This window comes from Eremomyces bilateralis (assembly GCF_010015585.1).
Source record: "Eremomyces bilateralis CBS 781.70 unplaced genomic scaffold P152scaffold_40, whole genome shotgun sequence".
In the NCBI taxonomy this organism is placed as follows: Eukaryota; Fungi; Ascomycota; class Dothideomycetes; order Eremomycetales; family Eremomycetaceae; genus Eremomyces; species Eremomyces bilateralis.
In genome coordinates, this window is record NW_022985106.1 from 13,701 (window position 1) to 28,762 (window position 15,062).

General features: G+C 52.7%; 4 protein-coding genes across 4 annotated transcripts; all 4 read left to right on the plus strand.

Annotated features, from left to right (window-relative positions):
- The first annotated feature begins 46 nt into the window (after positions 1 to 46).
- Positions 47 to 2,466, plus strand: P152DRAFT_251604 (uncharacterized protein). Its single transcript, XM_033674713.1, has one exon. The coding sequence runs from the start codon at positions 451 to 453 to the stop codon at positions 2,236 to 2,238; it is 1,788 nt and encodes a 595-aa protein (XP_033529819.1). The 5' UTR covers positions 47 to 450; the 3' UTR covers positions 2,239 to 2,466.
- On the plus strand, positions 2,411 to 4,486 carry P152DRAFT_251361 (uncharacterized protein). Its single transcript, XM_033674710.1, has 3 exons — positions 2,411 to 2,611; positions 2,694 to 4,008; positions 4,071 to 4,486. The coding sequence occupies exons 1-3, from the start codon at positions 2,582 to 2,584 to the stop codon at positions 4,154 to 4,156; spliced, it is 1,431 nt and encodes a 476-aa protein (XP_033529820.1). The 5' UTR covers positions 2,411 to 2,581; the 3' UTR covers positions 4,157 to 4,486.
- A 703-nt stretch (positions 4,487 to 5,189) lies between these two features.
- Positions 5,190 to 7,004, plus strand: P152DRAFT_251303 (globin-like protein). Its single transcript, XM_033674709.1, has one exon. The coding sequence runs from the start codon at positions 5,474 to 5,476 to the stop codon at positions 6,731 to 6,733; it is 1,260 nt and encodes a 419-aa protein (XP_033529821.1). The 5' UTR covers positions 5,190 to 5,473; the 3' UTR covers positions 6,734 to 7,004.
- Positions 7,005 to 12,778: 5,774 nt separating this feature from the next.
- On the plus strand, positions 12,779 to 14,278 carry P152DRAFT_405921 (uncharacterized protein; the record flags this gene model as incomplete). The annotated part of the gene is made up of 3 exons (XM_033676842.1): positions 12,779 to 13,208; positions 13,267 to 13,406; positions 13,457 to 14,278. 3 exons carry the CDS (start codon positions 12,779 to 12,781, stop codon positions 14,276 to 14,278), a joined length of 1,392 nt encoding a protein of 463 aa, XP_033529822.1.
- Positions 14,279 to 15,062: the final 784 nt, after the last annotated feature.

The following is a 15,062-nucleotide window of genomic DNA, read 5'->3' on the forward strand; positions in this document are numbered from 1 at the left end:
GCATGACCATAATGGCCTGAGCTTGCTGAGGTAACTCAGGCTATTTGGTAGAGGACCATACCAATTAGGTATAGCGCGGTTCGTTGCCTCAGGCACTACCACAATGGCCTGAGCTTGCTGAGGTAATCAGTGAGCTTCGTTTCACCTCGTTCCGTAACAGGAAACCTCCAATCGATAAATTCACCAGATTCCGTTTATCATAAATCCATTTTCACTCCCTTGTGCTCTACAGTCACCACCAGACCAAACTATTGCGACTTCAGCACTCGGCTGCTTCAGTCTGGGACTCAAGTCCAATTACTCCATTTTCCAGTTACGTACTTGAATGTTCAAACTACACTAGCGTTGAAACCTAACACCCCACAACGGCATCTTCCCCCCGTCTATTCGTTAACGATTCAATCCCTTTTTTACAGATCCATCTATTCACGCCTCACCTCGTTGTTAAGAATGGTTTTAGGACGGGGACCGCGAGATAGACAGCTTGCAGCAGCTGAAAGGAGGAAGGCATATAAGGCAAAAATCAAGGCACAAAGGAAAAAGAAAGACAAGCACAGGAGGTACAAGACCGAAGCACTAGAGCGCAAAGTGAAGGAAGCCACAGATAATCTTATACTCAATTCGCAAATCCAACAACAGAATCCAAACGTTGGGTTCCAGACAACTACCAACCGTGGAAGTGCTGGACTTACCAAATGTCCCACAGTAGGGGAGGTAAATGTCGTTCAAACTGTCTTTGAGAGGCGTGAAGGGACTGTTGACGATTGGGGGGTTGGCAAGATCACTGCTGTCCAGAGAAAGCAATCAATTCAGAACAGTGGAATCAGCAGTTCTCAGGCGAAGCAAGTTCTTGGAAAACTACTTCCCGAACTGGAAGACCTTGTCATCGAACCCTCCTCAAAGCATCGTGTTTGGACTCTCGATTGCAATAACCTTGCGAGATACTGTCCTCTGGACTATGGAAGAGTCAAGACACCCCCAGGCGCGCTGGGCACGCTAGACTGTTTGCCAGTAGAAGTTCTGACCAATATTGTCACCTTCATGGACATTCCAACAGTCGTTCGTTTCAAATCTCTCAGCACGTTCGCTCGCGATGTCGTGCTGTCAATGCTAGAACACAAGACCACCTTTAGCCTTGGGCCCCTCGACCGGCTTCCGGATCAAATTTTTGCCAAGATATTCAACAGCATCACGATCGATTCCGTAATGTCATTCAGACTCGTCAACAAAAAGGCCAGGGAGAAAGTCGATGAACTGCGAAAGTTTCATGATCTGGTCACCAAAGCTCCAGACGTGCTTCGCAGCATCCAAAGCCTCAAACTTGGAAAGCTATACACTCTCCTCACCTTAGCCAGTACCCTACGCCGAAGGTATTGCGAGATCTGCGGAGATGCGGCCGGATATATATACCTGTTGAGGAACACTAGAGTTTGCTTCCTTTGCTTCACGCATGACATGCGGTTTCTGCCACTATTCGAGCCGAACCTGAGAGATCTCGGGATACCCTGGGAATCGATGAAACACCTTCCACATTGCACTTCCATCCCCGGAAAGTACTCTCAGGGAAAGAAGCGGTGCTGCAAAACCCAGCTCTTTGACGCCGTAGCTGCGCAGAGGGATGCCTACTGGCGGAGGGACCGATCCGCGCACTCTCAACCCAAGGAACACAATAGAAAGTACCTCAAACAGAAGATTCGGCTTAATGAATTGAGCGATGCATGGACACGCATGGACAGAGGACTGAAAAAGGGACATTCGAATGATGGGTATGCTTTCAACCCACGACGATTCATGGGCGTCGTTCGCGCACCCTGGTTTATGCGGGCTGACAGCATGGCCTCATGGGGCATCCATTGTGTAGGCTGTCAGAACGAAGGACGGTCGCGGTCAAGCGGGATGCACTGGCGGAGGCTGTTCACCCCAGCAACCTTCGCCAAGCATATCGAGGAATGCGGACCAGTGCTATCATGGACGGACGGTCGGCTCATGTTTGCAAGACACCAGAATCTGAACGAGCCTGGTGAAGCGGAGCGGTTGCTGGATGCTGATGTTCGAAAACGGACAGGTCTCTCGCTCAAGGAGAGAGCTCGAAGAGTGCAGACGGACGTAGAATTAGAGGGACCCATTGGAAGCACCGGCTCTGCTGGACTAAACGACAATATCGATGAGGAAGACGGTGAACTTGAGAGGCGAAGGCATGCACTTTTGCAGATGATTGGGGTCAGTGATGATGATTGAGGAAATGGAACAGAATACACGCATTGCCAGATGATGGTTGGGGTCGGGAGTCAGGACTCAGGACCTTAGGCTTGTGGTGGACCCCGTTCTGGCTTGGAGATGATTCGACGGATTTGTGCCAAGGCTGATATTACTGGTTGTGTGGAGTAGAGCGGCAATCCGATCATTGTAAAATACAGCGGAGGAGAGCCGACGGGCTTTGCAACCTCATTCTTAGAATCCCATGTTTCAGGACACCGGAATTGGAGATTTCCCTCTCCGCTCCGCTTGCATCATCCCAATGAAGTCTCCCGAATCAGACTGAAATCCCCCCCATCCCCCCCATCATCCCCTTCCTAGTGCCATGTATCAAAATGGCCAAATTCAATCCACCGTAAGTTCCAGCACTACGCCACCCGCCCATTGAGGTTTGAAATGTAATTTCGGAGTTGCTGACCGTGCGTCGCCGTGTGAAGATGGATGGATCTTTGTCACAGATGCCCGATCTTATGGAACCGTTTGCCGATTTCATGACAGGATTGGGGGATGTCGATATGATGGCGATGGGGATGGATCCCGCCATGACTGACCCGTCGCAAATGTATGCTGCCGCCTCCGACCCCCGAACGACCCAAATGACCGATTCCTACGCAAACTTACCCACAACAACCGCGGATCTGGGGCAGGTAAGAGCAGGACCGCCTCCCGTTGGATTCATATCTACACCACTATCGGAGCCACAGTCGCGGAGCGGGGGAGGTACATCGAGTGGGAGCACATTGGAATTCACGAAGCGGAGAAACTGGTCGCAACGACTCATCGAAGAACTACGAGACTTCCTACACATCCTCTCCCCCGAAGGCCGCATAATCTACGTCTCGCCATCATGTCAACCCATCACTGGCTACCCGCCGACCGCCCTCATCGGCAAGTATATCGGCGAGTTCATCCACCCCGACGACGCTGGCATCTTCGTCCGCGAATTCAACGAATCCATCGCGTCCGGCCACAACCTCCGCTTCTTCTTCCGCTTCCGCAAAGCCGATGGCAGCTACGCCATCTTCGAGTCGCACGGCCACCCGCACCACGCCTCCGACGCTGCCGCCTTCGGCCCGAACAACGGCAGCGCCTTCTGCCGCGGCATCTTCATGATGTCGCGTCCCTATCCGACCAAGAACGCCGTCCTACTCGACTCCTTCCTCGAGCACAAGATCGAGAACGAAAGGCTGAAGAAGAAGATCCTCGATCTCAAACGTGAAGAGCTGGAGGAGGTCGAGGCGCAGGAGCGAGATTGGGAGCTGGAAAGTCACCCGCACAGCAGCGATGCATACCGCGCGGATACGCGAGCCGAGAGCGATGTGGTGTCGAATCCCGGGACCTCAACGCGCATGCCGCCGCCGCCACGACCAGCCGTCTCGGACAATGCGCTCACGCGCCAGAACCTCGACGAGGCGCTCGCGTCGGCGCGAGCAGACGCGATCAACGACAAGATGGCGCGGTACGAAGCGGCGTCGTACCTGGAGTCGATCGAGATGATGACAGGGCTGCGGTATCGGGACGGCGAGCGGAGTCAGGGGATCAGCACGGGGGACACGTCGCCGGCGTTGATCCGCGGGGATGCGGGGATCGCAATCCCCGCGGACAGCATCCTCCGGGACCGTGGGGGCGGGGATAAGAAGAAAAAGATGAAGATCGTGGATGAGTATGTGTGTCAGGATTGCGGGACGCTGGACAGTCCGGAGTGGAGGAAGGGGCCGGGGGGGCCGAAGACGTTGTGTAATGCCTGTGGATGTGAGTGCCCTGGTGGTCGGTCATCGAGCCATCGTATGAGAATTCTGCTAACGGATCGATAGTGCGGTGGGCGAAGAAGGAGAAGAAACGACAGAGTATCAGCGGGGGTTCGGAGAATCGTCCGCCGACCGCGTTGCATATGCATTGAGCGCTTAGACGACCTTTTCTGATGTTATGGCACATAGAGCGTCTTGACTATCTGGTTGTTAGACCGGAATTATGATCATGAAAGTTATGGGAGAGGACTGGCGCCTCGAAAAGTCGGATTAAACATAGGTAATACAGGAGTCGGGATTATAGTTCCGAGCCCCTTGTATAAGGTACGGTACAGTATATGAGATATGATTTAAGATACCACCACAGCAATAAGTAATATCGCGTTTCAACTTTGTCATCAGTGCTTACTTGTCGCACATGAGCCATGCCAAGTGTAACGTCGTAATACAAGTCGATAATATTGCAGCCTCGTGCAACAATGTCGGTGAGCTTCGAAAGCAACTTTCGGTCACGGACGCACCTCAGGAGATGGTGGACTGATGGCTTGAATACAGTTGGTCATAGAAATCACGTGTGCCCTTCCTGATGCCCTGCACTTTTTGGTTGAACCACCGCAGACCTGCAGAGCTTTTCTGCAAAGTTACACACCGTTCCGTTTTTTCTCCTTCCGTCCCGACTCCCGATCCCGATCTGCCCGAGTTTCCGATGGGATCTGCCTGGCGGTGTCGAGATTTTTCCACGGTTGGCGAGGATGGGGGTCGATCCAGTTTTTCGTTGAGTCTGGCCAACGGTCGGATCGCCGGGTCCCGTCATGCCTTGGGCTTGGAAGTTGTGTAGTCTCCCCGCCTGTTCGATCGCTCGCTCTACGAAACTGGTTCATCGAGTCATCAATGGTTTGAGAATAAATTGTGTTTATGGCATGATCTGTTTCTCTCTCTCAATTCTCAATTGTGAGGTGGCTCCATGTCTGGTACTTAGCGCCTGCCTACCATGTGGCTGGTCTACCAATCACACGGCACTTGATATCCGATTACCCCACGGCTTTATCTGGATTCTACGCTCTCGGATTTGTGGAGGATGCTATCACTCCTGCACGCTGGCTCCTGCACGCTGACTCCTGCATAAGGCTATCATTGGTTTTGAACGGCATCTCCGGTGGTGATCTATCTCGAGGGCGTTATTTTACCTACTTAGTATGGCATTTGAATTGGTTGTTGTCGTATGACTTTTTGGAATGGTTTTACCTCGTCCCCAGTATTCCGGAGGCAAAGCACACGATCCGTTCCGAAACCAAGATGCACTTCCGCGGAAGGTTTTTTTTCGCCCTGACTATAAAATTCGGGTATGAGGATGCAGAGGTGAGTTCAAAATGGTATAGTAAGCATCATTAGATCTTTATATCGAGTCGTAGCAGACATCAATCAAGTCAATTCCCAATTTCACTGTTCAGTCATATTCTTCCTCCATTATGTCTCTCAGTCCCGAACAAATCACCATCATCAAGGCAACCGTCCCCGTTCTGGCCGAACATGGCAAAACTGTGACGAGCCTTTTCTATAAAAACGTTCTCAACGATAACCCTGCCCTCCGCAACATCTTCAGCCACACTCATCAAGAAAGCGGCCACCAAGCCGCCGCTCTCGCCCGCTCCCTCTACCTCTACGCCTCCCACATCGAAGATCTTTCCGCGTTGAAAGACCTTGTCGAGCTCGTCGCCCATAAGCATGCCTCCCTCTACGTGCTCCCCGAGCATTACCCCATCGTGGGCAAGTACCTCCTGGCTGCACTGAAGACCACCCTCGGCGATGCATGCACCCCGGAAATCCTCGACGCATGGGGTGCGGCATACCAGCAGCTCGCCGACATCTTGATCGGGCGGGAGTCCCAGCTGTACAACACCACCGCGGGCTGGACCGATTGGCGATCCTTCCGCATCACGAAGAAGGTCCCGGAAAGCGAGCAGATCACCTCATTCTACCTCGAGCCCGTCGACAAGGCGCACCTGCCGCTGCCGGCGCATCGACCGGGCCAGTACATCGGGCTCCGCACCGAAGTGGCCGAGCTGGGCGTCCTCCAACCTCGACAGTACTCGCTTAGCGACATGCATCATCCGGATCATTTCCGCATCAGCGTGAAGAAGGAATTGGCCCTAGATCCTTCGCAGACCGACCTGCGGTCCCATCCTGGGTTCGTGTCGAATATTCTCCATGACGAGAAGAAGGAGGGCGATGAGGTGATGGTGTCGCATCCTTACGGCGACTTCTACCTAGATGCGGATCAGGAAGCTGCCGCGTCGCCGCTGGTGCTGCTCTCTGCTGGCGTCGGCCTCACTCCGATGGTGGCCATTCTGAACGCACTGAACAGTCGATCATCAACGCGGCCCGTGTCATTTATCCACGGAGCACACACCTCCAAGATCCGGGCGTTCGGCGATCACGTCCAGAACACGGCGAAGAGCATGGACAACGTCAATGTCGTATTCTTCAATAGCACCGTGAGCGAGGACGATAAGCAGGGCGAGCATTATGACCATATTGGACGGGCGGATCTCAAGAAATTAGATGAGAAGAAGCATCTGTTCTTGGATGATAAGAGCACCCATTACTTTGTTTGCGGACCAAGCAGCTTCATGACGGACATGGATACCGCGCTGAAGCAATATGGAGTCGACTCGGAGAGAGTTCACCTGGAGCGTTTTGGTACCGGTGGGATCGACAGGGCTGTTTAAGTGAGGTACGCTACCTCGGGGGTGTTCTGGTTCGGGTGTTGCTCAGCTAGCGGAGCGGTCTTATTGTGATTGGAAAGGCGTAATGTTTGCCATGGGCTGATTGGGATTGGTTCTTCACTCCCGCAACGTGTAAATATATCTCTATTATAATTACTATCTATGACATACCGACCGTCTTATCACTATTGACTGGTCTTGTCTTCACATCGATTCGCTTCATCTCAGAATTCACGTGAACACAGACAACCGCATCCATTTGGTCAGTGGGCATCCTATTCCTCCTTGATGATCTGAGACAGGCTCAGTGCCAACTTCGGAACTTCCGAAGACCGTCTGAGAGGTGAACAAGGTGGATTGGCGGTTTTCCATCTTGTGCTTCAATAATTTTGCGTCTGCAAGCTTGGATCTAACAACAACCTTGGAAGTGGAAGGTTGATACGAAGTTTCTGACGAGAGGGAAGATCTCGGACAACTGTACAGTAAAAAGTTGAATTGCAAACCTGATATCTGGAAACGGGATACAATGCATGACGCATTGATATATGCAATCTCCCATTCAACGACCTCGATGCCGCCGCTCTAGTATGGCTTTTAACGCCATAATCTCTTCGTCATATATCTCTAGATCGTCACTCACTGGACACTCCCACACTCGTGTTCTTAACTTGGCGCAATGTGCATATTTCGATCAGACCAGCTTCCCCCAGTCCATGTGGCTATTATGTTTATAGGGCTGAGCACGGTGCATTGGAGACCTACTGTACAATATCTACATCCGTTCGATCTACACTGGTTCCGACGGCTCTTGTCGCAGCTCAACATGATGCCCATGCGCCCTATGTACTAGGCCACGATGGAAATGGAAGACTTCTAGAAGGACGCTCGGGATGCGCGCTGAACTGCCGATCCGCCTGTCTGATACAGCCTCATATGATGCAACCGTTGGATATGACACGTGCATGTGTTAGATTTGGAAAGTTGGGAGGCGGAGCACGGAGCTGTCTAAGCAACGTCAACACGGACGAGTCGGAGAAAGAACCGGAACACGGTTCTGGAATTTGGAAGACGTGGTCTGACTGCATACTGAGGCTTGCTTGCCGTCTCGTGAAACGCCCTGTCAGCCGCCTCTGCAACATGAATCCTTTCAAATTCCAGTCTTCTGCTTCATTTTTTCCGTGTTTGGGTACGTATCTCATGCGGCGTTCAGTTATTCGCCCTCGGTTCGCCTTCATCCAAGCAATGGGCACCGCGCATGCCGGGCACCGCCGACCCCAACATCCCCGAGCGTGGAAAAGTCATGGAAGGCTTCCCGCGTTTCTAGCACTCTGCCGTCTTGGGGAGGGCCGGGACGTGCGGTGCAGCGGTATCCTGACTTCAGGAGCATGGGAGACCTTGCGGGGTTTGGTTGAGAGAAGCAGAAGAAAGGGGCTTTGGGACAGGCTTGGAAAATAGTAATTAGGAAGAGGTGATGCTCTGGATGGAATAGATGGAATTTGATTTGATCAACTGAGCGTGGATAATGATAGTGCTATGGATTGAATACGAGTTCGGTTGAGAGTTAATAGGAGATAGGGGATGTCAACGCAATTGAGTGATCGTCACAGACGAAGATCGTGCTGTGTCAATAATTCGATGTCGTATTCCACCCATTATCATTCCGCTGCAATATGGAGTATCGCGCCACACGTACTGGGTAACCAGCCCGCAGCCGCAACTCCTAGGTTTGGGGCAATTCGGTTAGGTCCAGCACTGCGTTTGCTAGACGCATAAATGGAGGGATGAGGCTAGAAACTCGAAACCGATCTTGACCCACTCTGGCCTCTGAAGGACGATTCAACTCAGGAACAGGTTAGGGTCATTACCCCTGAATATCGGCCGAGGAACCCATGTCCAGGCGATGCAATCGAGTGGTCTGAATGGGGGAGAATCCCTCGACCGGTCGTAGATTGGATTGGTTCCACCATTGCGTGAAGATGTTATTGGAAGCAGTCTAATTTTATTGATGGAAACTGGTATTCCATAGGACTTCCATGTCATAACTATCTACTTGCCGATTCCTCCAGCTTTGGAGAAGGTACCATGCCCCAAGCAAGACCTGGAACCTTCTGCCCTTCCCTTTATTGCAATCTTCAACAATACCAAGTAAAGTAATACCTATCTTTCTCCATCCTCTTCGACATCCACTCCGTAAATGACGTTCTCTATTCCCGCTCAACAAGGCTGAATTTTGCGGTCGAGCTCCCAACGCTTCGACCGTCCAGCATCAAACCAACGGCCGCCAACGCCATGTTTGCATCGTACCCCGGTCGCATCTGCATCACGTCGCTTCCAAGTTCTAGCAGACGAGATTGGAACCGGTCCTTTCACCTGTTGAATCGATCCGTTGCATCGGCGAGGATTTTCAGGGGCACATCGTATCGTCTGGAGCCGCGTTGGTGGCCTTGCCCGTTGGCTGTTGGTTTTCGAAGTTTGGCTCGGACCCTAGCTGATGTCATATCAAATCCTCCAACTCACTCGGTCAACAGATTCACGACTTCTTCGGATTTCTTTCTAGACTTAGTGACCTGCATACAGCAATTCCAGTTATCGTAACTTGGCGACAGGCGGTCCTCTGAAAAAGCAGAGTACTGGTAACTAACAGAACGATGTTCAGAGCCAATTTCCCCTGTCCAGAGACTCCAGACATTTTGAGTTTTTGACGCTGTTTGGAACGCCACAAAATTGCGATGCGCCATCAGATCGGCCCATCGAGCTTCTATTTGCTTCTTCCTCCAGCGTGACGGGAAACTTATTAAATTAGCCTCGATCTAACCCGTCCGAAAATATCAACGAATGGCCAAAAGGATTCATGGGGATGGGAACCATTCAGCCCTGAGAAGTGAGGTGATCATCTGAATCCAACGCTTTCCTTCAACTGGTCATCAGTGCTCAGCCACGTTGCTGAGCCTGAGTTCCCTCGATGTTGCTTTCTTGCGCCTGGAAGCCTTGGAGCGATCCAGGAAAGCAGCCGCATCACGGTCAATGCAAAGCAGGCTTGTAACAGACAAGCACCGTCCCAGGACAAGTCGGGGAGCAACCTTTGAGAGCATAAAAGCGCGAACAATCAAAACCGTGTGTCGTGTAAGCAGCCACGGTAAATTAGCCACGTCCTCCGTTCCTCGAACAATAATAGCTCGTAAGGGACAAACAATAGCGCTCCATCTTGTCCCAGCAAATAGCCGCTATACCACCGAGAATAACGATGTCTTGATCAACGTTAATGGGGAATCCGGTACGGCAATATTATCCAATCATCAGCCCATCCTCCATCCCTCCATTTCCTGGACGCGAATCCGTGCTCACCTCGCAGGCATATCCCCGCCTTCCCAGGTTGGAGATTTCACCAACCAGAGTGGTCAAGCAAAGGCAGCTGGCCTCTAATCTCTCTTCAGTGTTCTCTAACTCGACCTTAAGTCTTAAGTCTCACAGCTGCGCAGGATGGCCCGGGGCCCCGTCGCCCCCAGACCTTCTGGAAGGCGACTGAAAGCTTCCATGTGGTGGTCCCTTGCATCGTCAGACTCGTCGCGGACTGGCGTGCATGGACGGAGGACCAGCTTTCCCCTGCGTTTCATGCGGATTTGGGGGGTCCATGCTGAGAATCTGAGATGTGGTGGACATGTGGCGTTGTGGACGGAGGAAGCATGTGTAACGATGCGAGATGTTTGGCTTGATGCTACCTAGTGGAGATGGATGGGGGAGGATTCTGGAAGTTTAGATAAGCGGACTGGAGATGAAAGTCGTTCGATGTAGAGCGATTCGTGATTCCCTGGCTGCGATTTCCTATGCTAAAGGATCAAAGATGAGAGAGAACGCGGGATGGGAAGTTCACCGGCCCGACAATCATCGTGCCAGTCAATTCCGCCGTTGTCAGCCTGTAACAAGCTTGCAGCATCGCCTAAGCCATCGGCAGCAGGCCATCCAATCATACGTGTGGCATAATTCTCTTGCCTCGATGGCCCCCGTGTCGGGTACATTGAGGTGGGCAGCATACCGTAGTCAACGCCTTCCTGGACTCAGGTCTCTAACGGGTTCCTAAACCTTCATGTTCCAGGAAGATGTGTTTCGGACCAATGAGTTGGGATGGAGCGATCTACCCGATCGGTAGGGGAATGGTGGGACGGAGTGAGAGGGAACGTGGTTCTTGCTGGAGGGACGAGCATAGAAATACCTTAAGTCGGTCCATGCTCATCGAGGCTCGGAAAGATTTAGAAATTCGTGATACTACATCTCTTCCTTATGTGAATCCGTCTCCCATGAATATTGGGTTAATACGAAGGAACCAAACCATCCTCACGCATACCATCTCTTTCGCGTGGGATGAATCTCTCCTGATAATACCGACCGAGCCTGCACGCCATCCAAGAATAGCAGATCGAGTAGAACCAATCACAAGAACACCAACGACCGAACCGAGGACTCGAACGGGACAGAATCGAGGTTGCTTCTGCGTTTCGTAGAGCATTCCATACTGGATATCGATAGTCCGAGGGTCATTCTCCAAAGGATACCTTACAACAACAGGATACTGGATCCGATTGAAAGAAAAAGATACTGGACGAAAATTGGACATTTTGAGGCTTAAAGATTGCATGCAACTTGAAGTGAAGGATCGGGGGCGGATTTTTGGAGAGGTCACATCATCGTAATAAGGCGAAGTTACGGATTACCCAACACCCTTTCTTCGGTCTTCCTGGACTCCTGGACTCTGGACTCCTGGACTCGTGACGGGATCCCCTCAGCTCGATTTGGAGAATAGCGGACCCCAACTTTGTTATTTTTCCATCTTGGGATCGTACTGGCTAAGCGTCTCCCGCCTAGCAGCATCACCAGTCACCAATCCTGGGTGGACCAACAGTGTTAGAGCAGCTGCACCACCCTGGCGGCACCAAGGCGGCAGCACCCCCGTCTTTCTCGGTCTTCCCCTGCCTGAGTACCGGGTCTTTAGCATCACCCATTCGGGCCATCCCCCCCCCCAGCCGCTGGCCTCTTGCCCTGCATCCATCTCCATTCACTCAGTCACGTCCGGAGGATTCACTCACGCTTCATCTACATCGTCCTCACTCTCCTCTCTCCTCTCCCCCCCAAAGTTCCTTCCTTTACTCTCTCCTTCGCCACCTCACCAAAGGCCTTTCTATTCCGATTTCCATCTTCCATCCTTGGATCCGGGGTTTTGATCAAAAGGTATGTATCCCGTTCCCTTTCCTTGTCTTGTCTATCGGGTGTGACATGTTTGCACTCGACGCGCCCCCGAACGTTACCCAAGCGCTTTTCTTCTGTCGCAAAAAATTCTCCTTTTCACCGCCCGATGTACCTGTCGCTGCCTCCGACCATCCGCCACCATCATCAACGCGTCCTTGCGGATGCTTCTCTCATTTGCTCTTCTCGTGCACTCTTCAACTTTCATCGGAAATCCGTGCCTTGTCACTAACTTTCATCCCAAAAAGTTCCCAGTGACACCTCAGCATTGACCCATCGGCGGCCCCGTCTACCCCTTGAAGCGGTTCAACGGCGCCTCGAATACCGTTCCATCACCACTCGGCTTTCACGATTCCACGATCTTAATATCATCGTTCCATCCAAACGGCCGTTTGACTGGCCTTGGGGTTCGAGAAAACACGCGACATTCCTCTTCCAAATCCCCTCCAAATCCTCCTCCAAACACAGCACGAGCTCGACCGCTCGTCGTGGCTTCCTGTTCGCCAATACATGCAGCATACCGCGTCCGACAATAGACGTTAATCCACCTGCTTAATTCACTGGTGCGCTTCACCTCACCATTTCCTCGTCAGCACTGGGACTTCCCATTATCATCACACAAATACACGCGTCGCCTCAAATTCCTTTTGTGGAGGTTTTCTGCTGGTCCGTGGATCCAGCACATCGTCCCTATCCCCCATGGCTACGAGCGTACTTCCACCTGTGATGGAACTTGGCAACATTCTCAATACTAAATCATCCGTGGCAACTGCAGGTCATCATTACATTCAATTCGAGATGCAGTCCAGCATGCCCCACGATCTCCAGCCCCAAGCGCATTACTCTCCCGCACCCTACCTGAACGGCCGCATCAAGTCGGAGACGGGTTCCGAGCGCGGCGTGTCACCTCATCCATCCGAACATTCATCCCGATACTCCTCACAACCCGCCCAACCGATGCCGAGTTATCCTCCTCCCATGCATAATGGCTACCCGAACGATATGCGATACAATTCCCCATCACACATGCCGGTCTCGGCTGCGACCCTCCTGAACAACTTCAACCAAAGCGCCCCTGCCGACTCCATGTACCAACCGCCGCCGCCCATGCCGCCACCACATCATCAAGACGTGCAAAATGGAACCAGCGCACCACCAAAGCCGGAAGGGCCACCAAAGGCATTTGCTTGCTCGACGTGCGGCAAAGGCTTCGCTCGACGAAGTGACTTGGCTCGTCATGGTATGCCTCGAAATCGGATCTTTTCCCACAAGTCAACAGTACTGACCTTTTCCAATAGAACGGATACATAGTGGTGTTCGTCCACACGTGTGTGACTACCCCAACTGTGGTAAACAGTTCATTCAACGGTCTGCGTTGACCGTTCATATGCGCGTTCATACTGGTGAGAAGCCGCACATGTGCGAGCGATGTGGAAAGGTAAGATCAACATTCACATCATTGTCTTCGCTTCATTAACATAAATGTAGCCGTTCAGTGACTCCAGCTCTTTGGCCCGCCATCGCCGTATCCACTCTGGCAAACGTCCGTACAAGTGCCCATACGCCGATTGCCAAAAGACCTTCACCCGACGCACCACCCTCACCCGCCACCAAAACCATCATACGGGCACGGTTGAAGAAGCCGCCGCTGCGACAGCCGCTGCCCTTGCCTCTCGTGCATCTGCCCCCTCCCGCTCCGCTCGCTCCGACGTCGATGATTTCTCCGAGCACGCCTCTCCCCTCCCCACTCCCTCTCCTAATGAACGAACGCTCTCCCTTTCCCCGGCGGCCGGCATGCCCGTCGTCCCCAACATGCATCGCGGGCCCGGGCCCCAGGAATACACCTACATGAGCAACCTGGCCGGCGTGCCTCCCCACCTCCGCCCCACCATGCAACAACCCTCCCCGCGCTCCTCCCCCGCCCTAACCACGCAATCCTACAACTCCACCGTCTCCTCCGGTGGTCGTCCCTCGCTGACCTCCCACCCGTCCGCCTACGGACCGCCTCAGGTCCTCGAGCCACCCACCACCGCAAACCACCCGCACGGACAGACCAGCGGACCCGGCAGCGTGAACGGCAGCCCCCACATGGGCCACGTAGGATGGCAGAGCCCGTCGCAGCAACCGCTTCCTTCACCGGGCGCGGCGGACGGCTTCGTGTATCCGGAACCGGGATACGGACAGCAGGCGCCGAACATGTACTATCCGAACTCGAACATCCGGAGGCCGCAGAGCACCGAGCCGGATCAATATAATCCGAACCAGGCACGGATGGCGCACGATGTATGGGGGGCGACGACGGTGCAGTAATTGTGCAGAGGTGCGATCGATGTCGTCGTATGGATTATATGGACCGACGTGGCGTGAAAGGAGCGGACAACATGGCATAAGGGCACTACTGGCGCGTTTTTTCCTTTTTTGAATCATCTTCATTCCGTTCCCATCTTGTATTTGTAGACCTTGTACGATTACGGCGGAAGGGCGCGAAAGAAAAAAGGGGACACGGAAACCGGATTCGGGCATTCATCGTCTTTTTTCCTCCTGCTTTTTCATGTCAACTTTGCTTCGAGTTTTTTCTCTCAAAAACTTCCTTTCTCTGTATCGCGGACTGATACCCCCCGCGGATTTGTACGACGTTTCTTTTGATAATTCGGAGAACTTTCCGGGCTCATCATCCTGTCATTACTACGACTACTACTACTATCACACGCCAACCGCTCCTCGGCAACCCCTAGAATATCTCCTATTGTATCTGTGTGCCTTCCCTACTTACATGTGTCTTTTTTCCCTTTTCTGTTTGGTTTCGATCGTCGATGGTTCGCGAGAGGGCGGAGTTTTCGCCGGTCTCGGGATTGATATGGGGATTTCGGTCTCGTCCCCTTTTACACGGATTACCATCTCGCGTGCTGCGCTGCAACAACTGTACTGTACCGCGTCTCCCGTTCCCGAACCCATCTTTTTCTCTGTGAGAGTAACACTTAATTTGCAAAATACACGGCTCAATATCGACGCGGGATGATGTCGGGTGAGGTGACAGCAACGGATGGACGAGGATTGCAAGACGTCGAAGACCAAGAGGATCAAAAGGGGTGGC